Source organism: Rissa tridactyla, chromosome 4 (genome assembly GCF_028500815.1).
Source record: "Rissa tridactyla isolate bRisTri1 chromosome 4, bRisTri1.patW.cur.20221130, whole genome shotgun sequence".
In the NCBI taxonomy this organism is placed as follows: Eukaryota; Metazoa; Chordata; class Aves; order Charadriiformes; family Laridae; genus Rissa; species Rissa tridactyla.
The window spans coordinates 73338304-73356088 of record NC_071469.1 but is presented as its reverse complement, the minus strand read 5'-3'; the positions used below and the strand labels follow the sequence as shown (position 1 = coordinate 73356088).

Sequence of the window (17785 nt, the reverse complement as noted above, 5' to 3'; positions counted from 1 at the left end):
CCCCAGCCTTCCCAGCACAGCGCTTGGACCAGAGTCGGATCTGTCTTCCCTTCCCTTGTGTGATTCTTCAGCTGCACCCAGGCTTTTTGGGTTTCTCCTTCATTAATCAAGCTGGCCAGTAATTAATTTGATGCTAACTGCTGCTATTCAGCAGATGAGGTCACCGAGCATGGTCTTGTTTCCAGGACAGGATTAAGAAGCTCCTGGGAACAAACTGTTTGTTGCCATTTTTCCCCATTTAGGCAGGGTTCAGTGCCTCTGTGTTGTGTGGATTCAGTGCTCTCCTCCTTGCCCCTCCAGAATGTGATCGATGGGGACCTGTGTGAGCAGTTCAACTCCATGGAGCCTAACAAACAGAAGAATGTGGCCGAAGAGCTGGATCGGACCCCACCCGAGGTGTCCAAGAAGCTGGAAGACATCCGCACGCGCTACGCTTTCTGAGCGGCAGCTGGCAGGAGCGGAGCTCCTCACTGGGCTCCTATGGACGCTCTTCCAAGCACGGTTGGGAGGAGGAATGCGTGCTTTTTTCCCCTTTTTAAATACTGGTTTGCTCCTCTTGGTTTATGTTTCAAAGTAACGTGACTCCAGTAAATGCGGTATCAGATATTAGGTCTCCCAAGACATCCCACTGCTTATGTGAAGGCTCCTGACTTTCTGGCTGCAACCAGAGGGTTTCCCTCTGGGGCAGTCCCCAAGGAAGGGGGCGGGCTGACCCTCGCCCCCATGTCCTTGGCCCCCCTTTAGGATGGGGGAGCCCGAGGGTGTCTTGCGCTGGCCTTGGAGAAAGCCCCGTAGGGCAGATCCAGCTGAGCCTTTGTGGGATCAAGTGGGTTTTGCAATTTCGCAGCTTTTTGGTAAAGGAAACAGCTGTGGCCTGACTCAGGATTGCCAGGCTCCTTTGGGCAGTCGGTGGCGAGAAGCTCTGGGCTTCTACCAGCGCTGGGAGCAGCCGGTAGGAAACCTGGCTGCACGGAGGGCATAACTCGCACTCGTCTCGAACGTTTTCCTCGGAATTGCAAGGGGTTTTTTTGGACTTACCGTTTCTGACTGTTTTCCCTGTAAATAGAGTTTTGTACAATGTTGACTCTCTTGGGGGTGGGGAAGAGCGAGGCCTGAGTCTGGGACTTGATTTGTTTCATAATAACTTTGGCAAGAGCGGCGTCTCCAAGCTGTGACTGTGAGCAGCACATGAAGAATAAAAGCCTGGTTTGTGTTTTTTTTTCTTTTTTTTTTTTTTTAACTAGCCTGACTCTGGAGCTTCTCTCCTTCGCGGCAGCTGTTGCTGACCTGGCGGGAGCAGGAGGGGTGGAGGAGGAGTACAGAAATGTGCCCACCCTCAACCCTGTGCCCTGCGCGGATGCCGGAGCTGTGCTGTGACCCTGCAGGTGTTGGCCTGCGAGCCCCTCCCTCCCCCTGCCCTGCCTGGAGCTGGCCTCGAGCCCGGCAGTGGGTCCCGCAGCCAGAGCTGGTCCTCCCCAGGACACAGAAAGCTGGGTATGGGGAAAGGGTGGGAGGGAAAGGTCTTTTTCCCCCCTCCTCAGCTCCTCTTTCTCCAGCCCTTCCAGGGCATGGCTGTGGATCTGGGAGGAGCAGCCGGCTGCCGGGAAGGCTGGGGGAAGGAAGGTGTTTCTTCTGGTGCTGTCTGCAAACGGAGCTCGCCCACGCAGCAGGTTCTTCCTGGTCTTGCTGCCTCTCTCAGCTTTGCTCCCTGGCTTACGCGAAGTCCTCCCCTGATGGATGCCATCCCACCAAAGGCCCTGGCCTTCTCCCTGGCCCGGGGCTCGGAAAGGCGGGTGACCGCTGGCCTGGTGACGCAGTGGTGTGGAGCAGCCGGTGCTATGCAGGGTGAGCCCTGTCCTTTGCACCCTGCTGCTTCGGCTTGTTCTGTGGGACCGTGTTGGCAGGCGCTCAACCCAGGGCTGCACCCTTTGGCTCCAACGTGGCACCCGGCCACTGCTGCCCGCCCCACCCCTGCTCTGTCTGGGGCTCAAGGGCTTTGTGTTGCCTTCCCAGCGCTGTACTGGGGCCACGTGTGTCACAGGAGTGCTACATGCACCAGCTAAACTTGTCATGGATGTGGGGTGCCCTCCTCCTGTGCCCCTTGTCCTCCCCCATGCTGTGTTGCTGGCTCTGGAGCGGGGAGCCCTTTCAGGAGAACTTCTGCAGAATTTGGTGTTTGGTGCGTTGATAGCCCTGAGGGCAAAATCGCACCTGGGGCGTGGGAAGCTCCAGGGTGTTTCCAAACTGCTTCCAAACAAGGCTTTTGCTTCCGTGGCCAAGCCTGAGTAAATAACTGGCTTCCACCACAAGGCAAAAAAACCTCTGCGGGGCTGAGCCCCAGCCTCCTAGGCTGCTCCGGGGCCCTCAGACCCCCTTTGCCTTGGGGGGCTACGTCAGCTTCTGTGGGCAGAGGGGGGGTCTCCCAGTGGGGGCTCTCCCCTGCAGCAGCAGGGGTATTGGGCTCCTACTCTTGCCTGGCAGCAAAGCTCCGGTAGCCCAGGCTGTGCGCCGGGGGCTGTTTGCCTTGGGCAGGCCCCAGCGGTGATTTCCAGCCTGGCGCAGCCAAGGAGGGTAAAACGCCCTCCAGCTCCGCACTTTCCCTTCTCTTCTTCGCCCCATCCCGCCTTGCCAAGCTGATGACTACGTGGGCAGGGAATGCTGTTAAATGGCTTCCTCCAACGCCCCGCAGCAGATGCGGGCAAAATCCTCGCGGAAAGGGGAGGTGAGGAGCTGGGCCGGCTCCTTTTCCCGGCTCGGAGCTGAGCGTCTGGCCTCGGAGCCGGGAGGGTGATGCGGGCAGTGCCCGGGGCTGGGGGGAGCTTGGCAGGAGGGTGGCTGTGTCCCTGACTCCCTGCCAGGGGAATCCCAGCGCACTCTCCTCGCATGCAGAAGCGCATTCCTTCCCACGCGTTTCCCTGGGAGCGCTGACCCCGCTCTTTGATAGCTGGTTTCTCTCGCTGACCCCTTGGCTGCCCGGCAGCCCCGAGGAGGCAGCCAGCTCTCCCAAGGGGCTTTTTGGGATCGGGGGTGGGGGGGGACAGGGACGAGACATGACAGTGTCCTGTTCCCCACGCCATCCCTGCTGCTAGCAGGGCTTCAGCCCTGAAGCATCCTGAGAAGATGATGTGGGCTTGGGCCAGAGGGAATGGGAGTCCTGCTGGCCTGCAGGCAGCCAGGGATCCCCTGGCCCCTCTGGGATCGCTCTGGGCTACCTCCCCTGTCCGCAGAGTGGCCCCCCTGCAGGCATGTGCTGGAACACCTGCTTTTAAGTGCCCCAAACTGTGCCCACGGAGGCCCAGCCCAGCAAGCACCCTGGCGGTGCCGGGGGAGCAGGGCACCCCTGGGGGTGTGCAGCGTGGTTAGCCAAGCACCCCGGGGGCCTGTGGCCACCCAGCTGGGTCGGGTGGGCACCCTGGGGACACGCTGCGGGGCTGGCCCAGCACCCTGAGGAGCAGGGAGGGACATGCAGCGTGGTCAGTGGAGCACCCCAGGGACACCTGGCTGGGGCACCGGGGGAGCACCGAACTGGGGGAGCCAAGGGCCCTAAGGAGCAGGGAGGGACCCAGGAGGGCTAGCTGGGCAACCTGGGGACATTCAGGTGGGCTAACTGAGCACCCCCTGGAGACAACCCAACTGGGTTAGCTGGGCAATCTGGGCACAGCTGGCTGGGCTAGCTGGGCACCCTGGGGAGAACCAGGTGGGCTAGCTGAGCACCCCTGGGGACACACAGATGGGTTAGCTGGGCACCCTGGGGAGAACCAGGTGGGCTAGCCAGGTAGCCTGGAGACACCCAGGTGGGCTAGCTGAGCGTGCTGGGGACACTTAGTTGGGTTAGCCAAGCACCCTGGGGACACCCACCCAGTCTAGGCGAGTGCCCTGGGGACACCCAGCCTGGGCTAGCCGAGCACCCTGGGGACACCCAGCCTGGGCTAGCTGAGCACCCTGGGGACACAGCTGGGCTAGCCGAGCATTCTGGGGACACCCAGCTAGGCTAGCCAAGCACCCCGGGGACACCCAGCCTGGGCTAGCCGAGCACCCTGGGGACACAGCTGGGCACCCTGGGGACACAGCTGGACTAGCCGAGCACCCTGGGGATACCCAGCCTGGGCTAGCCGAGCACCCTGGGGACACAGCTAGGCTAGCCGAGCACCCTGGGGACACCCAGCCTGGGCTAGCCGAGCACCCTGGGGACACAGCTAGGCTAGCCGAGCACCCTGGGGACACCCAGCCTGGGCTAGCCGAGCACCCTGGGGACACAGCTAGGCTAGCCGAGCACCCTGGGGACACCCAGCCTGGGCTAGCCGAGCACCCTGGGGACACAGCTAGGCTAGCCGAGCACCCTGGGGACACCCAGCCTGGGCTAGCCGAGCACCCTGGGGACACAGCTGGGCACCCTGGGGACACAGCTAGGCTAGCCGAGCACCCTGGGGACACAGCTGGGCACCCTGGGGACACAGCTGGACTAGCCGAGCACCCTGGGGACACCCAGCCTGGGCTAGCCGAGCACCCTGGGGACACAGCTGGGCACCCTGGGGACACAGCTAGGCTAGCCGAGCACCCTGGGGACACAGCTGGGCACCCTGGGGACACAGCTGGACTAGCCGAGCACCCTGGGGACACCCAGCCTGGGCTAGCCGAGCACCCCGGGGACCCGCACCCAGGGCAGCTGAGCGCCCCTGGGACCCCGGGCAGGGTGAACCGCCCGCCTCGGGGACACCGGCCGGGGCAGCCGCCGGCGATCCGCCGCGGCTGGGCCGGGCCGGGCCGTTCCGTTCCGTGCGGGGCGGTCGCTCGGTCCCCGCTCCCCGCCCGGCCCCCGGTGCGGCCCCGCCCGCTCCCCGCCGCCGCCGCCGCCCCCCGCCCGCCTCCCGGGAAGCGCGGGCACGGCCCCGCCGCTGCCGCCCGCGGGGACACGCGTCCAGGTGGGTCCGCGCGGCGTGGGGGGGTCCGGGCAGGGGGGCGCGGGGCGGGGGCGGGGGGGGGGGGGATTGGTCACTCGCGGCCCCGCCTGGGGACACGGCGCGGCCACCCTCCCCCCCAACACCCCCCCCCCCCCCCGCCTGGGGACACGGCCCCGCCGCTCTGCCGGGGGACGTGGGGGGGGCATGGCGTGGGGACGCGGTATGGGACATGGCGTGGGACACGGCGCGGACACCCCCCACTCCCCCCCCCACCACCACGCCATGCGTGGGGACACGGTGTGGGGACACGGCCCGGGCGCGTGTGCGTGGGGACACGGTACGCGGGTCCCTCGTGGGGGCGTGGGATGGTCCCTTTGCACGGGGACACAGTATGGGACACGATGCGGGGACATGGTACGGCCACCCCCTCTCCCCCCCCACACACGTGGGGACACGGTGTGGGGACACGGCCCGGCCACGTTTGCGTGGGGAGATGGCACGTGGGTCCCTTGGCGTGGGGAAGTAGCGTGGGGAAGTGGCATGGGGACATGGGATGGTCCCTTCACGTGGGGACACGGCATGGGGACATGGCATGGCTGCCTTCCCTGTGGGGCATGGCATGGGGACACAGCATGGCCCCCTTTGCACAGGGGTGGGGGGGGACAGGACACCACGGGGGGGACAGGACACACCGGGTGGGTCTCTTGTGTGCTGGGACGTGGCAGGGTGCCCTTCCATGTGCCACACTGTGTGGGGACACAACAGGCCCCCCGCCCCCCCACTTTTGCCTGGGGACATGCTGTGGCACAAGGGCACGCTATGGACCCCTTCCCCTGGGGTGACGGGCGTGGGGACATGGCACAGCCCCCTTTGCAGGGGCGTGGGGACACGACACGTCCCCCTCTGCCCCCCGGCCCCTTCTCCAACCCCCAGCGCTCCTTGGCTGAGCTCCCGCTGAGGCCGGATAAACTCATTGCTGGGATAACGGTGCTGGGCCGGGCCCCCGTCCCGTCCCCCACCCCCGGCCTGGAAATCCCCTGGGGGCGGCGCCGGGGGAAGCCCTGGCAGCCCTGTCCTGAACGGGGCACAGACACCCACGGCCACCAGCAGCCCTCGGGGGCCACCCGGGGCACACGTGGGGCTGTCCCTATCCCGCGGCCCCCCGGGCCCGGAGCGGGTGCCCTCCCTGGGGGGCTGCAGCCCAGGCACCCGCCTGCCCTGGGGCTGCAGCCGGGGCTCTCTCCCCCCAGATCCCCTCTTGCAGTGCAGGAGGGGGGGGGTCCCGCACCCCCCCGGGAGCGCGTCCCTGCCGGCACCCCGTGATGGCCCCGGGACCTGCCGCCTCCCCGCAGCCAGCCGGAGAGGAGAAGCCAGCGGGGATGGCCGGGGAGGGGGACTGACCCCCCATCCATGGCAGGGGACAACCGCCCGGGGCTACCGGAGAGCAGCCCAGCGCCCGGGGCCTGCGCCCGTCCCTCGCCCCCCCCGCCGCGCACACCCCAGCCCTGCAGGCTCCCGGCGAGCACCGGCCATGTAGGTGCAGCCGGGGTGGGGGGGCTCCGCCGACGGCCGCCGTCGACATGCAGCCGGGCTACGCGGCCGTCCTGTGTGAGTACAGCTTGGGGACGGGGTGGGGGGGACCCCAGTGGGTGTCCCCGGTGGGGAGGGGGGTGGCTGACACCGCTGGCTTTCTATTGCCCAGGTGTCCTGGCCGTGCTGGGGCTGGAGGCTGCTGCGCCGGGAGAATGTGAGCTCAGCCGCCTGCTGCAGGACAAGCTGCAGTACGAGATGCGCCTGCAGTACATGGTAACCCCCACTTTTAGGGGGGGGGGGTGGAGGGGACATGTGACATTGCAGGGCTTGCTCTGGGGGGGGGACACATGTGAGGGCATGGATGCTTCAACGGGGGTGTGTGTGTGGTTTTTGTGCCTCTTGTGCCTGGAGCTGCTTCTGCTGGTCCATGTTCAGTGGTTGATCATGTCAAGGGGCTTTTCCGCCGGTTGCCCGGTGTCACGCCAAGGCTGGCAGCGATGTCCCTGTCACTCTGCTGCCAGCCCCCGTGCTCTTCTCCGCCTTTCCAGAAACACAACTTCCCCATCGACTACACGGTCCAGGTCCAGTACGAAGAGGTGCTGAGGCCATCCAACATCACCCGCCTGGTAAGACAAGCGGCAGGGGACATCCCCGTGATGGGGACAGTCGGGGGGGGGGGCGGCCCGCGTGGGTCTCACCCCGGTCACCCTCTCTCCCGCAGCGCAATGGGACGGTGTCGGAGGCAGCACTGCGGTACCTCTGGTTCCACGTCAGCTCCCAGGCGGTGCTGCGGATCCGTGAGGTGCTGCCAGAGAAGCACCCATCCTGGAAGTACACCCAGGAGCTGGGCCAGCTCTTCGACGCCCTGGGCAAGGAGTACAGCAAGTACCGGCAGGTGGGGAGACCCCCAAACCCGCCCCCCGCCCCCCCCCCCCGCCTCCCGCCTGCCCCCGGCACAGATGTGGGGGTGCACAAGGGGCACCCGCGTGGCACCCAGGCGTGCTGCGGGGACACGCACCCATGGGCATGGACACGCAGGGGACACAGTGTGGGCACACACAGTCCCCCTGCATATGGGTCTTGGGGGATGGGGGCAGGATGCTGGGGGGCAGAGGCTGGAGGTGCTGCACATCTGGCATTGGTGGTTCAGTGGTAGAATTCTCGCCTGCCACGCGGGAGGCCCGGGTTCGATTCCCGGCCAATGCAACAGGATTTTTTCTCACTTGCAACCCCCACCTTGGGGGGCTGCCAAGGCACTGCTACAGCTGGAGGGGGGGGATTCTGCAGAAGGTGACCCCCCCCTGCCCCCGGCCCGAGTTCATCCCTGTTTTCCCAGTGGCAGGACCTTGCTGCAGCAGGATCAGAGGTCCTGCCTCTCTTCCCAGGCCTCTGCCTCCTCCAGGGAGCTGTTGCACCCCGAAGGCAACAGGGGGCTGGGTGGGGGTGGCCTGTCACAGCTGGGTCTCCAGTGTGGACTCAAAGTGTGGCTGGGTTGTCCTGTGCTGTTGGGCAGGTTCTGCAGCCCCTCTGAGATCCTCTCATCAGAGTGTTAACTCTGAAGGCTAATAACAACTGTCCCAGTGGGTTTGTGGGGCCGTGGGACAGGGTTGGAAACCACCTAACATCTGGCATTGGTGGTTCAGTGGTAGAATTCTCGCCTGCCACGCGGGAGGCCCGGGTTCGATTCCCGGCCAATGCAACAGCTGCAGCTTTTGCACCCCGGTGTCCCTGGGGGGGCACGACTCGGGGACTGCTGAGAAAGGGGAGCACCCCCTTCTCCCTTGAGCACCCCTTGGTGCTGGTGGGGCCCTTGTTGACTCCCGTGGGACCATGTCAGGGAGGTGGCTTGGTGGCAGTGAGTGCCCCTGGCTTAGGGAGAGGCATTGTCTGTGGCTTGGTGGCCAGGAGGGTCCCTGCTTTGGTGGCAGTAAGTCACCCGTCTTTTAGTGGCAATGAGGGTCCCTGCCTCAGAGCCAGCGGGGGACACTGGCTGGCTGGTGACAGTGAGCACGACTGTGTGGTGACAGTGAGTGTCCCCGGTTTGGCGGGGCTGAGGGTCCCTGGCCCAGGGCGGGGGGGGCTTCTGGGGGCTGGGAGGTGCCGCTGCACCCCGTAGGCAGCTGTGTTTGGGTGCTGGGTGGGGTGTCCTGTGCCAGCTGGGTCCCCAGTGTGGACCTGAAGTGTGTCTGGGTTGTCCTGTGCCATGGGGCAGGTTCTGCAGCCCCTCTGAGACGAGCACGAGCTTTGCTCGTTTGTGTAAGGAGTGTTAACTCTGAAGGCTAATGACAACCGCCCCTGGCTGGGGGCGATGAGTGGAGCGGCAGGAGGAAGCGCTCGCATGGCTGGAGCCCGGTCAGCAGAGCTGTCTGTTGGGGTCCGCTCTCAGGAGGACACCCAGCCGACAGTGCCTGTCCCTGGTGCCCCCACCCCAATGGTTTGTGGGGCCGTGGGGCAGGGCTGGAGTCTTCCCCACATCTGGCATTGGTGGTTCAGTGGTAGAATTCTCGCCTGCCACGCGGGAGGCCCGGGTTCGATTCCCGGCCAATGCAACAGCTGCAGCTTTTGCACCCCAGTTTCCCTGGGGGGGCACGACTCGGGGGCTGCTGAGAGGGGGAGCACCCCCTTCTCCCTTGAGCACCCCTTGGTGCTGGTGGGGCCCTTGTTGACTCCCGTGGGACCATGTCAGGGAGGTGGCTTGGTGGCAGTGAGTGCCCCTGGCTTAGGGAGAGGCATTGTCTGTGGCTTGGTGGCCAGGAGGGTCCCTGCTTTGGTGGCAGTAAGTCACCCTGGCTCAGGGATAGTGATCTTCTGGGTGGGTGGCAGTAATTCACCCATCTTTTAGTGGCAATGAGGGTCCCTGCCTCAGAGCCAGCGGGGGACACTGGCTGGCTGGTGGCAGTGAGCGCGACTGTGTGGTGACAATGAGTGTCCCTGGCTTGGCGGGGCTGAGGGTCCCTGGCCCAGGGCGGGGGGGGCTTCTGGGGGCTGGGAGGTGCCGCTGCACCCCGTAGGCAGCTGTGTTTGGGTGCTGGGTGGGGTGTCCTGTGCCAGCTGGGTCCCCAGTGTGGACCTGAAGTGTGTCTGGGTTGTCCTGTGCCATGGGGCAGGTTCTGCAGCCCCTCTGAGACGAGCACGAGCTTTGCTCGTTTGTGTAAGGAGTGTTAACTCTGAAGGCTAATGACAACCGCCCCTGGCTGGGGGCGATGTGTGGGGCGGCAGGAGGAGGCACTCACATGGCTGGAGCCCCATCATCAGAGCTGTCTGTTGGGGTCCCCTTTGAGGGGGACACCCAGCTGTCAGCATCCAGTGGGTTTGTGGGGCCGTGGGACAGGGCTGGAGTCTTCCCCACATCTGGCATTGGTGGTTCAGTGGTAGAATTCTCGCCTGCCACGCGGGAGGCCCGGGTTCGATTCCCGGCCAATGCAACAGCTGCAGCTTTTGCACCCCGGTGTCCCTGGGGGGGCACGACTCGGGGACTGCTGAGAGGGGGAGCACCCCCTTCTCCCTTGAGCACCCCTTGGTGCTGGTGGGGCCCTTGTTGACTCCCGTGGGACCATGTCAGGGAGGTGGCTTGGTGGCAGTGAGTGCCCCTGGCTCAGGGAGAGGCATTGTCTGTGGCTTGGTGGCCAGGAGGGTCCCTGCTTTGGTGGCAGTAAGTCACCCGTCTTTTAGTGGCAATGAGGGTCCCTGCCTCAGAGCCAGCGGGGGACACTGGCTGGCTGGTGGCAGTGAGCACGACTGTGTGGTGACAGTGAGTGTCCCCGGCTTGGCGGGGCTGAGGGTCCCTGGCCCAGGGCAGGGGGGGCTTCTGGGGGCTGGGAGGTGCCGCTGCACCCCGTAGGCAGCTGTGTTTGGGTGCTGGGTGGGGTGTCCTGTGCCAGCTGGGTCCCCAGTGTGGACCTGAAGTGTGTCTGGGTTGTCCTGCGCCATGGGGCAGGTTCTGCAGCCCCTCTGAGATCCTCTCATCAGAGTGTTAACTCTGAAGGCTAATAACAACTGTCCCCCTGGGTTTGTGGGGCCGTGGGACAGTGTTGGAAACCACCTAACATCTGGCATTGGTGGTTCAGTGGTAGAATTCTCGCCTGCCACGCGGGAGGCCCGGGTTCGATTCCCGGCCAATGCAACAGCTGTATCTTTTTGCCCCCTGATGTCCCTGGGAGTCGTGGGGGGGGGGGATGACATCTGGGTGATGCCCCGCTGACCTGTCCCTGCAGACGGACGTGGAGGCGGTGGTGGCCGACCTGGTGAAGCTGGTGCACAGCGCGGGCGCCGAGAGCCGGAGGAAGGCCGTGCGCCCCAAGGCGCTGCTGGACAACTGCCTCAAGGTCATGCGGATGCTCTACGGGGCACCTTGTGAGTGGGGAACAACGTGGCGGTGGGGGGGGCGGACACAGGGCAGGACACCTTGGGGAACGGCGGTGCCACGCGTGGGGCCTGTCCCGCTGGGTGACGCCTGTCCCCTCTGCCCAGGTCGGTGGGAGTCCACCTAACAGGAGACCCCTCGCTCAACGCCTTCTCCTCGCCTTGGAGCCTGGGATGCTGCCTCTGCTCTGCCCCACCCCCCCAGCAGAGCCCCTTCGGGGGTGGGGGGGGGGGGCCCCAAGGAAGATGCAAATGGCGGGCAAATATCACACCACCCCCCCCCCGGGACCAAATGCCACCCCCTCTGGGAGTGTGGGACTGTGCATGGCCACAGGGTCGGCCCCATCCGAAATGCCGGGCACCTTCTGCAGGGGTGTGGGGGGACACAGCCCCGTGGGGGCTGTCGGCTGCAGAAGTTTGGGGAACGGGGAGGGTGGGGACGACACTGCCGTGCCCACAGCAGGGGCGAAGGCATCGCCCGGTTCCTCTCAGTTTTGTAATTTTTTTTTTTATTTCACCCCCCCCGCCCCCCCCCCCCCCCGCTTTCATGAAACACCAGGTAATTCTCCAGCGCTCAGCGTCGCCGCTCTGCTTCCAGCCAGGGGGGGTCCCAGGAGCTCCCAGCCTTTCCCCAAATAAAGGCCCAGCAGAGAGAACCCCAGCTGCCTCCTCTGCCTCCTCTTTTTGGGGTGTTGGTCCCCTCCCCTGACTTGGCGGGGGACATATTTCCCCCCACCCCCCCGTAGAGGAGACCTCCAGGGCCACCTCCTGCCGAGCCGCCTCCGTCAGCCCCGGCCGCTTCCCCGGCAAGAAAACATCTGGATTTGTTTGTTGTGCTTGGCGGCGCGGCGCGCCGGAGGGGCTGGGGGCTGGCCGGCTGCCTCCCCCCCCACGCCTTCCCCCAGCTTAATTAACTTAATCAGCTATTAGAAGCCCTTAATTGGTGTATTCCAGGCTGCGGGGCTGCTTAGGATTGCAAGCCTAGGAGAACGTGCCGGTGAGGCTGCGGGCGCTGCAGCACCGGTGGGTGCAATGTCTTCCTTCTCCTCCTCCTCCTCCTCCTCCTCCTCCTCCCTCTTCATCCTCCTCCTCCTCTTCCTCCCCTCTTCATGCCTAGCGATGCTTCATGTTTATATAAAGCCCACGCAGAGCTCACATCAAGCCCACCAACTATGATCCGCTGCTTGATAAGCGCTTTAATTCGACGCCCCTCACTCCCCACCTCCACCCCCCCCCCGCCCCCTAATTAACAACACCCCCCCGGGTGATCCAGGGGCCCCACCTGGGGCTTCCAAGCTTTCCCCGCCCCCCCCCGGGGCTGAGCTCCCACCTTCCGCTCCCTCCGTCAAGCGTGGGAATGGTGTGTGTCCGTCCACCCCTCCCCGCCTGCATCCCTGTGTGCCGTCGTCCCCCGACCCTTGTGCTCTTCCACCGTGGGAAAAACGAAGCTGTCCCAGCAAAACTGACCCCGGCGGGGCTTCCCAGAGCATCCCCCGCGGCAAAGGGCCTGCCAAAGCCCCGCGTTACCAGCCCAAGTGCCCACTTGAGCTGTTGCGACATGGATTTCCTGTCCCTCTTTCGAGGGACAGCTTCAAAAATGTCAGCGGAGGGCGGGCGCGGAAAGGAAAGGCACTCACGCGACGGGGGGAACCGGAGCCCGGATACACCATGAGACGAGATGGAGTCGGCCAGGGCAAGGGCTGAGGTCCCGGAAGCCATCCCCAGGGACATGCGAGGACTTGGGACAGGCTCCCGCTGTGAAACCCCCAGCTGATGGAAATGGAAGAGCCTTCGCTGGCCTTGAACCAGCAGGAAAAAAAGCCCGTCAGCGTCCTCAGGGTGGGCAAGGAAAGGACGACTGGTTTTGGAGGAGCTGGACTCTTGGAAAGATGCTCCGTGGCCGCCGTTTTGGGGCTGTCTAGGAGGCCACCGGTCCCCAGAGGCCACTTTGCAGTGTGGGGCCGTATCCAGCCCTGCCTCTCCGGCAGCGTGAGGATGCCCCAGCAGAGCCTGGCACTGGGATGCAGGACTTGGAGCATCCTTCCCTCTGCTGCCCTGGCATCAGCATCCTTGGGGAGGGTGGGGTGGGGGTGGGGGTAATGATCCCAACTCTCACCCCCAGCAAGCCAGGGGTCCCTGCCCTCACCCCACAGAACCAGAACGAGCCTGGAAATGGCCATGAATTAACTTTACTGAGCTCAGCGGGTGCCGCGGGTGGGCGCCGCGCTCACCAGGGCAGGCTCTGCCCTCTCCAGTCCCAGAAGGTGCCGTTGCTGGTGGCCGAGAGCCCGGCCAGCAGCCGTAGGACGCCCTGCACGCTCTCCTCCACTGTCACCGGGCCCTGGGCATGGGGTGGGGGTGGGGGGGAAAAAAAAAAATCAACCAAAACCCCCCCTGCTTCCCGGCACCCCCAGCCCCATCCCGTGGCGTGGTGGGATGCCAGCTCTGGCTGGGGAAGGTTGGGAGAGGCTGGAGATGCTTTAGCAGCCAAGGGCAAAATTAATCACAAATGACTCCTCCCTAATTTGGATGCTATGAGGTTCATTTTATGGTTCCTAATTAAAAAAAAAAGAAAGAAGCGTCGCGTTTGTTCTCTCCGCAAGCCAGCGCGGGGGTAAGACCTGCAAGAGGCTGATGGTCTCCAACCTCGCCTCCGCGGTCCGAGGAGAAGGTGAATTTGGGGTGCTGGGGGGATGGGGTGGGGGGCAGCACCCTGGGTGCAGCCCCCCAGCCGGAGCCGAGCACAGGGCCGGGGTGCCCTCTGCTGACACGCCATCGGGATGGGAGCGGAAATGAAAAAAGGAGGAAAATGAATGGTTTAGGGGCAGAGGCCGGAGCCGGGCCTTTGCTGCGGAGGGCGGCGCAGCTCCCCTGGGAGCAAGGCGGGGGGGGGTGGGGGGGGGGGTGGTGTGGTTGCACGGGGTGGAGGCAGCTGGGGAGGGGTGCCCATGGGGAGGGATGGCTGTGGGGATGTCCATGCGAAGGAATGCCCATGGGAAGGGATGGCTGTGGGAAGGGATGCCCGTGGGGATGTCCATGGGAAGGGATGCCCATGGGAAGGGATGCCCCCCGATGAAGGGATGCCCCTGGGAAAAGATGTCCATGGCAAGGGATGCCCTGGGAAGGGATGCCTGTGGGAAGGGATACCCCATGGGAAGAGATGGCTGCAGGGAAGGGATGGCTGTGGGGATGTCCATGGGAAGGGATGCCCCCCGACGAACGGATCCCCCTGGGAAAAGATACCCCTGGGAAGGGATGGCTGTAGGAGGGGACGCCCTGGGAAGGGATGCCTCTGGGAAGGGACACCCCCGAGGAAGGGATGCCTCCAGGGAAGGGATGTCTATGGGAAGGGATGCTCCCCCGGAAGGAATGCCCACGAGAAGGGATGCCTGTAGGGAAGAATGCCCTGGGGAAGGGATGCTGCTGGGAAGGCATGCCCCTGGGAAGTGATGCCTGCAGGAAGGGATGCCCCCAGGGAAGGGATGTCCAAGGGAAGTGTTGCCCGTGGGAGGGGATGGTCCTGGGAAGGGATGCCAAGTGGGACTTTGCCAAGGCAGGGTGGCCATGCACCTCCCGTCACTCACCGTCCCCCTTCCCAAGGGAGGCGTCACACAGCCGGGGTCCACAGACACGCAGAGGATCCCGCTGCCCCCGTACTCCAGTGCCAGGCACTTGGTGAGCATGTTCAGAGCAGCCTGGGGAGGACAAACCCCACCACCACCACCATGAGCTGGCAGTGCCATGGTCGGCAGGAGGGGAAATCCCACAGGAGGTAACCCCCAAATTCCTCCCGGTTCTCCCGGTGGCGGTACCTTGCTGCAGCGGTAGCAGATGTCCTGCCTCTCCTCCCAAGCCTCCGCCACCTCGATGGAGCCCAGGATGCTGGAGATGTTGACGATGGCGGCTCTGCTGCAGCTCATCCCACGCTGCCCTTCGGCCTCGGCCGCCTCCTTCAGCAGGGGCAGGAACGCCTGAGGGGGAGCAGACGCTCGGGCATCACCATCCTCTTCCTCCCCGCGCCCAGCGTGTGGGGCAGGGGTTGCCTGTGGCCTCACCTGGCTCATCTGCAGGGGCCCGATGGTGTTGGTGGCGTAGACGAGGCTCATGTTCTCCGCTGTCTCGGTGGCCAGCGTGCTGCGGCGCGTGGTGCCGGCGTTGTTGATCAGGAGGTTGAGGCCGGCGCTTCCCACCTTCTCCCTCACCTTCCCCACCGCCGCCTTGATGCTGTTGGGGTCCGTCACATCTGCGAGGGGACAGGAGGGCTTGGGGATGGGCTGGTGGCCGTGTCCCAGGCAAGTGGGATGTGGTGGGATACAGCTCCCGGCCACCGAGCATCCTCCTGGTCCCGGCGGTGACCTGGTTGGGCTGAGCCCAAACCGAGGGACCCGCCTGCTTGGGTGGTGTTTCCCGGAGCCACCCACGGGTGCCATTAAATCCTGCAAGGCTTCGTCCCCGTCCCACCCCTGGCACCTACCTAGGGGCAGGACCACGACGTTGGGGCAACCCAGAGCCACCTCGTTGATAGCCTACACAGACAAAGGAGGGGCGGGGGGGGACGGGGGGGGGGGGATGTCAGGTTGAGCCTGGGCAGCTCGCCAGGAGCGTGGCCCTGTGCCACGCCGGGGTGGGGACCGGGCGGCCCCCGCGTGTCACGGCCGACACGTTTCGACAAGCTCCCGTGGGAGAGATTCGGGGCGAGTCGCTTCTTCCCCGCACCTGGCCGAGCCCGGCAGCTTCAAAGCCGCCCCCCCGCCCCCCCCCGGCCCCCTGCAGCTGCCGGCAGCGATGCCCTGGTGTGGGGAGCTGCCAGCACCCCCCCTTCACCCTTTCCCCCCCCCCACTTATCTATGCCAAGACAAGCCAAAAGACTTAAATACATATAAATACAAGTATTTTTCCATGCCATTCATGGTGCGGGATGCTGACCCTCAGCCCCCCTCAAAAACAGGTGGGGATGGTGGCACCCCAAGCGCTGCGTTTCCCACCCTGTCCCAGAGGAGACCCACCCCCCCCAACACACAGTGGTGTCCCCCTCCCGGCACCCTCCCTACCTTCCCTTGGGGGTCCAGGCAAGCGGCGAAGATGTGGCGGGGGGGACTGGGCTGCTCCAGCAACCCCTTCAGCAGCCCCAGGCCGAACCCCCCGTCGCAGCCCGTCAGCAGAACGTTGCCCACCCCGAGCCCCTCCATCCCCGGCAAGCCGCTTCCGCCGCCCCGGCAAGGTTTGGCAATCCTGCCGGGAATTCGGTTTCGCGGGTGCTGCTGGGATGGGTGGAGGTGCTGGTTATGTGTGTCAGGGCGGGGGGACACACGACACACCGCCTGCACTCCCCCCCACCACCCCACTCCTGGAAGGGCTGGGGGCAAGGGGATGCTCATCTGCATCCCGGGGGGGGGGGGGGGGGGGGGGTGTCCCCCAGCAGGGATGCTCTTCTGCATCCCAAGGATCACCCATCACCTTGACCATGGGGGTGTCTCACCCCGCCCCAGCCATGGGGGACCCCCAAAGGGGTGACGGGACCTTCCCACCTGTCCCCTATTATTGGGGTGACCCCCCCCGCCCCCCCCAGCACATCCCTAGGAGCGCAGGCGAGGCTATTAATTACAGTACAACCTTTATTAATACTGGAATCTTCACAGTGCATTCGTTACTTGTAGCAGTGACTATGGAAATTGGGGGGGGGGGGGGGCCGGGCGGGGGGGGCGGGGCAGGTGGGAAAGAGGGGAATTGCCACCAAAAAAAAAAAAAAAAAAAAAAAAGAAATGAGGGAATGAAAGAAAGAGAAAGAAACCTGGTGGAGGGACAGTGCGGGGCCGGGGGGGGGGTGGGGGGGGAGGGCGGGGAGGTGGGGGGAAGCGGCAGCAGAGGCGGGAGCACGGAAGGGAAATAAATTAAAAAAAAAAAAAAAATTAAAATAAAGGTCCAAGTTAACAACAGCACCAGAAAAGTTACTTCAGTCGAAAGACAGGTCGGTTTTTTTTTTTTTTCTTTTCCAAGGAATTTTTGTTTTCTGTACAAAATAAGAGACACTTCCCCCCCCCACCATCCCACCCCCCCCCCACCTCCCTGTCCCCCAAACCCAAACATTTGTCACTTGGCATCAGCGGTTCTGGGCAGAAGGGGGGAGGAGGGGGGAACTAAATCGTTATTCCTAAAGGGGGAGGGAAAGGGAGGGGGGAGGAGGCTGCGATGCGACAGACAGCGGGGTGGGGGGGGCTATGTACAGCGGGGGTGGGGGGGGGCGAGGGGGGGGTTGTGCTTTCCTCCAGCCGCCGGCAGAAATCAGCTGCTTCGCTTTGTGGGGGGGTGTGGGTGGGTGAACCCCCCCCCACCCCATCCCCCGGACACCCCCTTCCCCCCCAGCAGGACCCTGCACAGGGTCGGTGGGTGCTGAGGGAGAGGGAGGGGGTTTGGGGGGGCTGGGGTGGGGGCAAAGAGGTGGTTCGGCATCCTCAGCCGCTGTGTCCCAGTGTCCCCCCAAACTGCAGGGGGCTGTAATTGTCCTCCCGCCGTCTCACACATTCCCCCCACCCCCCCCCACAGCCCCCTCCCCACTGCTACGGACCTCCAGAATGGGGCTGAGCCGCGCTGGCCCCAAGCAGGCAGCGGGGTAGGGGGGGCGCACGGGAAGGTCACCCCCTCCCTGCTCCTGGTGCTGCTCCTGCCACGGCCCCCGCTGGCCCCGTCCCCTCCTGCCGGGGCTGGGAGCACCCGCCTGCGGCTGGGAAGGGTCTGGGGGGGGCGGGAAGAGAGAGGGGAAAAAGGAAAAGGGAGAAACAGACGGTAAAAGGGAAAAAAGAGGAAAAACCGGAAAAGAATGGGGGAAGAAAAAGAAGGGAAAAAGAAGGGAAAAAGAAGGGAAAAAGAAGGGAAAAAGAAGGGAAAAAGAAGGGAAAAAGAAGGAAAGATGAAGGGGAACAGAAGGAAGAAAGGGGAAAGAAGAAGAAGAAAAGGAGAGGAAAAGAAGAAAAAGAGAGGATGAGGCGAGG

General features: G+C 64.5%; 3 protein-coding genes and 5 non-coding genes across 11 annotated transcripts in view; 7 read left to right on the top strand and 1 right to left on the bottom strand.

Moving 5' to 3' along the window:
* The window catches only part of SF3B3 (splicing factor 3b subunit 3), a 30470-nt gene extending 29254 nt beyond the window's left edge, over positions 1 to 1216 (top strand). Inside the window, exon 26 of the mRNA XM_054198807.1 lies at positions 301 to 1216. Within this exon, the coding sequence (XP_054054782.1) occupies positions 301 to 441 (141 nt within the window). The 3' untranslated portion in view covers positions 442 to 1216. The remainder of the gene's footprint in view (positions 1 to 300) is intronic.
* Positions 1217 to 4856: 3640 nt separating this feature from the next.
* Positions 4857 to 13330, top strand: IL34 (interleukin 34). Of its 4 annotated transcripts, none has more exons than XM_054200969.1 (7): positions 4857 to 4922; positions 6254 to 6509; positions 6604 to 6707; positions 6983 to 7060; positions 7156 to 7329; positions 10649 to 10787; positions 11356 to 12039. In XM_054200969.1, exons 2-7 carry the CDS (start codon positions 6482 to 6484, stop codon positions 11433 to 11435), a joined length of 603 nt encoding a protein of 200 aa, XP_054056944.1. In that variant the 5' UTR covers positions 4857 to 4922; positions 6254 to 6481; the 3' UTR covers positions 11436 to 12039. The 4 variants fall into 4 exon arrangements, 3 of the variants coding, with proteins under 3 accessions (XP_054056944.1, XP_054056945.1, XP_054056946.1); XM_054200970.1 differs by having other exon boundaries at positions 4864 to 4922; positions 6319 to 6509; XR_008466350.1 differs by lacking the exon at positions 4857 to 4922 and adding an exon at positions 12386 to 13330 and having other exon boundaries at positions 5983 to 6509; positions 11356 to 11793.
* TRNAG-GCC (transfer RNA glycine (anticodon GCC)) lies at positions 7570 to 7640 on the top strand. Its single transcript has one exon. It is a non-coding gene; the product is annotated as a tRNA-Gly (tRNA).
* TRNAG-GCC (transfer RNA glycine (anticodon GCC)) lies at positions 8063 to 8133 on the top strand. Its single transcript has one exon. It is a non-coding gene; the product is annotated as a tRNA-Gly (tRNA).
* TRNAG-GCC (transfer RNA glycine (anticodon GCC)) lies at positions 8913 to 8983 on the top strand. The gene has a single exon. It is a non-coding gene; the product is annotated as a tRNA-Gly (tRNA).
* TRNAG-GCC (transfer RNA glycine (anticodon GCC)) lies at positions 9789 to 9859 on the top strand. Its single transcript has one exon. It is a non-coding gene; the product is annotated as a tRNA-Gly (tRNA).
* TRNAG-GCC (transfer RNA glycine (anticodon GCC)) lies at positions 10487 to 10557 on the top strand. Its single transcript has one exon. It is a non-coding gene; the product is annotated as a tRNA-Gly (tRNA).
* LOC128909373 (C-factor-like) lies at positions 13024 to 15985 on the bottom strand. Its single transcript, XM_054200968.1, has 6 exons — positions 15848 to 15985; positions 15271 to 15322; positions 14852 to 15039; positions 14609 to 14767; positions 14381 to 14491; positions 13024 to 13137 (listed from the first exon to the last, which is right to left on the bottom strand). The coding sequence occupies exons 1-6, from the start codon at positions 15983 to 15985 to the stop codon at positions 13024 to 13026; spliced, it is 762 nt and encodes a 253-aa protein (XP_054056943.1).
* Positions 15986 to 17785: the final 1800 nt, after the last annotated feature.